Below are 6,778 nucleotides of genomic sequence, written 5' to 3' on the forward strand. Positions count from 1 at the left end.
GGACAAAGTGAAGGAGGGAGGGAATTTAACTTCTTAAAGCAAGGAATTTAACAGGAAGAAATACCGCTGTGGTTTTCTGCATGGATAATGAGAAAGGGGTTACCTGGCCCTGTTTATTTCTCAAATAATATTTCGAGCTTTCATGCCCCTCCTTGGCCTCAGGTGGCGCACTTCTGCCTAGTTTTTTTTTTGTTTTTTTTAAAACTGGAAGATTCAAAGCGTCTTCCAAAAATCTGCAAAATCTTTACCCTTTCCCCTCCTCCAATTTAAGCTTCTAAGATCATACCTGTAGGAGGGGGGGAGAGAAAAAGGAGGAGCTGAAGGCAGAGATGGAGAAGGAAAAGAAGGAGAGGGAGGAGGAGGGGGAGGAGGAAAGGGAGAGGAGGAGAGGAGGAAGGAGGAGAGGAGGGGGAAAGGAGAGGAAGAGGGGAGGAGAGGGTGGAAGAGAAGATGAAGGAGGAGGAGGAGGAGAGGAGGGGGAGGAGGAATAATGAGGAGTGGAGGAGGAAGGGGAGGAGGAGGAAGGAGGAGGAGAGGGGAAGAGGGGAACGTGGAAGGGAGAGGGAGGAGGAGGAGAGGAAGAAAGGGAGAGGAGGAGAGGAGGAAGGAGGAGAGGAGGGAGGAAAAGGAGAGGAAGAGGGGAGGAGAGGGTGGAAGAGAAGATGGAGAAGAGGGAGGAGGGGGAGGAGGAATAATAAGGAGGAGGGGAGGAGGAAGGGGGGAGGAGGAAGGAGGAGGAGAGGGAAGAGGGAAGGTGGAAGGGAGAGGGAGGAGGAGGAGAGGAAGAAAGGGAGAGGAGGAGAGAGGAAGGAGGAGAGGAGGGGAAAGGAGAGGAAGAGGGGAGGAGAGGGTGGAAGAGAAGATGAAGGAGGAGGAAGGAGAGGAGGAGGAAGGAGGAGGAGGAGGGAGGAGAGGGGAAAAGGAGAGAGGAGGAGGAGAGGAAGAAAGGGAGAGGTGGAGGGAGGAAGAAAGAGGAGGGAGGAAAATGAGGAGAGGGGAGGAGAGGTGGAAGAGAAGATGGAGAAGAGGGAGGAGGAATAATAAGGAGGAGGGGAGGAGGAAGGGGGAGGAGGAAGGAGGAGGAGAGGGGAAGAGGGGAAGGTGGAAGGGAGAGGGAGGAGGAGGAGAGGAAGAAAGGGAGAGGAGGAGAGGAGGAAGGAGGAGAGGAGGGGGGAAAAGGAGAGGAAGAGGGGAGGAGAGGGTGGAAGAGAAGATGAAGGAGGAGAAGAGGGAGGAGGGGGAGTAGGAATAATGAGGAGTGGAGGAGGAAGGGGAGGAGAAGGAAGGAGGAGGAGAGGGGAAGAGGGGAAGGTGGAAGGGAGAGGGAGGAGGAGGAGAGGAAGAAAGTGAGAGGAGAGAGGAGAGGAGGGAGGGGGAAAAGGAGAGGAAGAGGGGAGGAGAGGGTGGAAGAGAAGATGAAGGAGGAGGAGAGGAGAAAGAAGGAGGAGGAGGAGGAGGAGGAGGAGAACAATAACAACAACAAAATAACAACAACATTGTGTCCAAGTTGACAAGACAAACAATAAGCACCCAGTGCAAATTCTGCACCAAAGGAATTCTGAGAGCAAAGGAACACAGCAGGTCAACAAAGGGAAAAGTCACCGGTCAAATCAGAAATCCGACTTCAGCCGACAAGTTTGTTTTTTTTGTTTTTTCAAAAGTGACCTCTTGAAAGTTCACAAATCTTTCTCTGCAAAATTCTCCAGGGAAAGCCTAAAGTTACAACTAATAGCAACGAGGACAAGTTGTGTTCCCCGAAAGTCTTTGGCCCACATCCTTCCCGTGGTGTGATTCAGCAGCACCAAGCGCTGAAAACAGGATCTCGAAACTAAAGCAAATCTTTCCCAGCAACCCGTTTCCGACTTGACAAATGTCCCTCCCTTAGCAGCCCACCAAGTGGGGGTGAATTGGATAAATGAAATAAATTAAAATAAAGGCCACGGGTCCGGCTTCTTAAATCCCCTAGTTCTTTTCTCACATGTAGGGGGGTTTGGTTGATGATTTCTTGGGAGCAAAAGGCAATTAATCCCCCACCCTGAGGTATTTGGGGGAACTTGCTACCAACTTTTAAATTGCTAAGCAACCAATTCGTATCAGATTCCAGAGAAACCTATATTGTACTTCAGACAGCTGACAGCAGGAAAGAAAATAAGTCAGAAACACGTTTAACAACTAGCTGGGTTGTTTTCAAGCAGCATTCCAAAACTTGCAGGGTGGAGGGCAAAAAAGTAGGTTCCGGATTTATATCGATGGCCCGTTCATTTCCCCATCTTTGAAAACAACTCATCACAATGAATCTGCAGGGCAAATTCTCTGAATAGGTAAAGCTTGCTGTAGTCCCATTCATTGCTCCGAAACTCTCGTAAGGGGTTCTTATAATCCATCAGACACATAGGATAAAACACCAAGATGAAATAAAAATACTCTCCCAATTTTCAGAACGGCAGAAAAAAAACATGGCTAGCAACCTGCCTTCCATGAGGACCTGTATATCCTGCACGAGTCCAAAAGAGGGCTGTGAAAACATCTCCAGACCCCTCACATCCTGGACATAAACTGTTCCAACTCCTTCCCTCAAAACGACGCTATAGAGCATTGCACACCAGAACGAGACACAAGGGGAGTTTTCCCCCCAATGCCATCACTCTGCTAAACAAATAATTCCCTCAACACTCTCCAACTATTTACAAAATCTGCACTACTATTACTATTAATCTTCTCATCACTCCTTATCACCCATCCCTCCCACTTGTGACTGTATGACTGTAACATTGTTGCTTGTATCCTTACAATGTTTTATACAATGTTTACTAGTAAGATTTGATAGGCCCTAGCTTATTATGTTTCATAGCACGATTTACATGTTTTATGTTTCCTATATATATGTTTCCTATGACTAAAACTACTTCTAAGTGTTATACCTGTGATTCTTGATGTATCTTTGAAAGCATTTGCATCGAGACAAATTCCTTGTGTGTCCAATCACACTTGGCCAATAAAGAATTCTATTCTATTTCTATTTCTCTTCTCTTCTGTTCTCTCCTCTCCTCTTCCCTTCCATATTCTATTCTGTTCTGTTCTATTCTTTCTCTTCTTCTCTCCTCTTCTATTCTATTTTATTCCCTTCCATCTTCTCTTCTCTTCTATTGTACTGTATTCTTTCCTATTCTATTCTTATTGTACCCTATGACTATCATTAAGTGTTGTACTTGATGATTCTTGATGAATGTATCTTTTATGTACACTGAGAGCATTTGCACCAAGACAAATTTCTGGTGTGTCCAATCACACTTGGCCAATAAAGAATGCTTGTCCAAGCTTGGCAACTTTAAGACTTGTGGACTTGCAAAGCTGGCTGAGGAATTCTGGCAGTTGAAGTCCACAAGTCTTAAAGTTGCCAAGCTTGGACATCCCTGATTTAGAGCAATAGACAATTTTCTATTGTCTTATAGCAATCACAACAGAAAAGCAGAGGTTTTTATATGGGACAACAGGACGCAGCTCAACGATTGCAAAGTTCCAAGGGTCACAATAAAATGTTAAAAAGTAAACCAAGTTGCTGCCTTTTGCAAGAAGGAAGCTACACCGGGGAGCCACAAAGCAGATAGTCTCTCTATCACCCCTGCCTTTACAGATCTAGCATTATGGGGTGGTGCAGACTGGGGGAACCGTTGGTTCGCTCCAGCACTGGGGTCCAGCGGCATCTATCAGGACCTTAGGGAGCACCCAATAGGGGGAACTAAATGCCAAACCCAGCCTAAATATCAGCTTGACTGGACAACCAGCCATCCTCATCATAAAAACATTGACTTCTGTGCACCAACCACCCCTATAACTCCCTGAGGGCAATGCTATTTCTGCAAGTTATTCAAAGCAACCTGTACCTGAACAGTCTTCAAGGGGGGCACCCACAAAGAATACTTTACAGCAGTCTAACCACAAATGTTCCTGCAAGGTTTTCCTCAAGTTGCAGAAATAGCACAGCCGCAGGTCCTGACCTACTGAAGTCCACAAGTCTTAAAGTTGCCAAGTTTGGAGACCTCTGGAATTGAGGTCTAGAATGGAATGGAACAGAATGGAACAGAACAGAAGAGAATTCTTTATTGGCCAAGTGTGATTGGACACACAAGAAATTTGTCTTGGTGCAAAGGCTCTCAGTTGTACATAAAAGAAAAGATACATTCATCAAATATCATAACCTACAACACTTAATAATACTCAAAGGGTACAATAAGCAATCAAATCATACTAGGAAACAGTCAATATAAACTGTAAGGAAACAAGCAACAAAGTTATAGTCATACAGTCACTAATATAATATCAGAATTCAGCTATTAGCTGAAGCCGAGGAGCTGAATGTTAAGGTTTAGTTAGCTCCACCCTAGTTGAATTTACTACAGGTGGTCCTCAACTTACAACAGACCATTTAGTGACTGTTCGAAGTGGCAACAGCCCTGAAAAAAGTTGCTTACGACCATCGTTCATACCTATGACTGTTGCAACATCCCCGTGGGCAGAGGATTTCCTTTCAGATGCTTGGAAACTGACTCGCATTTATGACGATGGCCGTGTCGTGGAGTTCTGTGATCCCCTTTTACGACCTTCTGCCAAGCAAAGCCAACAGGGGAATCCAGGTTCACTGAACAATGAATTTCCTCATTTAAGAGATGCAGGAATTCACTTAACAGTGGCTATAAAATGGGGCACAACTTTGTGATGACTGGGGCGTGGCACAAAAGCAACCAAGTCCCCAAAGTAGGTAAAGTCCCTTTAATTCCTCCAACTTGGCCCCCAATGTCCAGTTAACATCGGCTGGAGAGAAAAAAAACTCTCTCAAGAACAGTTTTTAAAGGGGAGAAATTCAGTCCGAACTCAAAGTACATATAAATTATAAATAAAAACCAACACAAACCAACACAAACCAACACAAGCGATTAACGAGACAGGGCAGGATAAGGAATTGCAGAACTCAAAAGATAATGAAACACACACAGTTGGGAGGACGCCAGAACCCAGGTAGGACTTGACAAACAAAGTTAATGCAGGCTTTGCTTCCAGCAACTTTGCCATGTGCAGTTTGCCCTTTTAAACAGTCTTCCCAGCTGCAGCCCATGAAGGGGATCAAGGCCCTTTCCTTGGGGGAGAGGAGGGGAGGAAGAGAAGGATGGAGGACAGGGTGGAGAAAAAGGAGGAAGCGTGGGGAGGAAGAGGAAGAAGAGGAAGGGGAGGAAGGGGAAGAGAGGGATGGAGAAAAAGGAGGGGATGGGGAGGGGGAGGAAGAAGAAGGAAGGAGGGGAGGAAAAGTGCTCCAGGTTCTTCCCTGCCCTCTTTCCAGAGATGCGCCCCCACCCAACCCGGAGAGCCTGCAGGCGGTGGAGCTTCTGCTCCCGTCCGATCTTCCCGATCCTCGCGCGCCCTCCCAAGAGCCTGGGGCCGCCTTCTGCTGCCCAGGGATGCCCCCACAAGGCAGCCAGGCATCCCGAAACCCCTTCAGAGCGGAGGCTCCTCCTGCAAGGGAGGGGAAGTGGGGAGGGGGAGGGCTTGGATCCAGAGCCAGCAAGCGGAGGCAAGGGAGGACAACGCAAGGAGGGATTCAGTCCCAGCCACCCCCGCCCCCGTCATCCCAGGTCAGCGGCTGGGGATGATGGGGGCTGCAGGCCACCTTTTCTCCATCGTCCCCAGTCAGAGGAGGCTGGGAATGATAGGGGATGCAGTCCTGCCCACCCCCATCATTCCCAATGAGGCGGCTGAGGATGATGGGGGTGCAGTCCACCTCTCTCCATCGTCCCCAGTCAGAGGAGGCTGGGAATGATAGGGGATGCAGTCCTGTCCACCCCCATCGTCCCTAATCAGCGGTGGCTGGGGATGATGGGGGCTGCAGGCCACCTTTTCTCCATCGTCCCCAGTCAGAGGAGGCTGGGAATGATAGAGGGTGCAATCCTGCCCGCCCCCATCATCCCCAATGAGGCGGCTGAGGATGATGGGGGTGCAGTCCACCTCTCTCCATCGTCCCCAGTCAGAGGAGGCTGGGAATGATAGGGGATGCAGTCCTGTCCACCCCCATCATCCCTAATCAGCGGTGGCTGGGGATGATGGGGGCTGCAGTTCAGCCTGACCCTATCGCCTCGAATCCGGACGGCTGGGAACGTTGGGGGCTGCATGCCAACCCGCCCCCATCGTCCCCAGTCACAGGCGGCCGGGGGTGATGGGGGGCCGCGTGCCAACCCGCCACCCGAGCTCTCTTCCCCACGCAGCTCCTCCCCGTGCACGCGCCCTCCTCCCCCCGCCCCGACCCCGCACGCCCCGCACTCACTTAATGCGGGACCCCATGGCGTCGGAGGGCCCCGCATGGGCCCCGGGAGGGCGAGGGGGGGGGTCCCGGCTGGAAGAGACGGGAGGTCACTCCATGCCCGTCCGGAGGACTTTGAAGCAGAGGCGCGACCCGCGGACGGACAAGGCGAGCGGGCAGCGGGGAGGACCGGAAGCGCGCGCGGGGACGGCTGGGAAACGTAGTCTCGCCGCCGGAAGGCTCGCCTCACACACACACTCACACACACACACACTCACACAAACTCACTCCCCCCAACACACACACACACACACACACACACACACACACACACACACACACACACCCCTCCGCCCGCCGGCCCGAGCAAAGAGCGAGCGTTCCCCTGAGCGCGTGCAGAATGCTTTTCCCGCCTGGGAGCGCCCTCCCACCCTCCGCCTCAGCAATTGAGAACTACAACTCCCGGCGTCCCCAGCCGCCCCGGGGTCG

At 50.3% G+C, this 6,778-nt stretch overlaps 1 protein-coding gene across 1 annotated transcript in view; it reads right to left on the minus strand.

Annotated features, from left to right (window-relative positions):
* Positions 1-6,493, minus strand: part of DENND1A (DENN domain containing 1A) — a 189,429-nt gene extending 182,936 nt beyond the window's left edge. Inside the window, 1 exon segment of the mRNA XM_087914391.1 lies at positions 6,314-6,493. Within this exon segment, the coding sequence (XP_087770517.1) occupies positions 6,314-6,330 (17 nt within the window). The 5' untranslated portion in view covers positions 6,331-6,493.
* Between the last annotated feature and the right edge of the window lie 285 nt (positions 6,494-6,778).

This window comes from Pseudonaja textilis, chromosome 17 (genome assembly GCF_049901715.1).
Source record: "Pseudonaja textilis isolate UNSWEBS1 chromosome 17, rPseTex1.2, whole genome shotgun sequence".
NCBI lineage: Eukaryota > Metazoa > Chordata > Lepidosauria > Squamata > Elapidae > Pseudonaja > Pseudonaja textilis.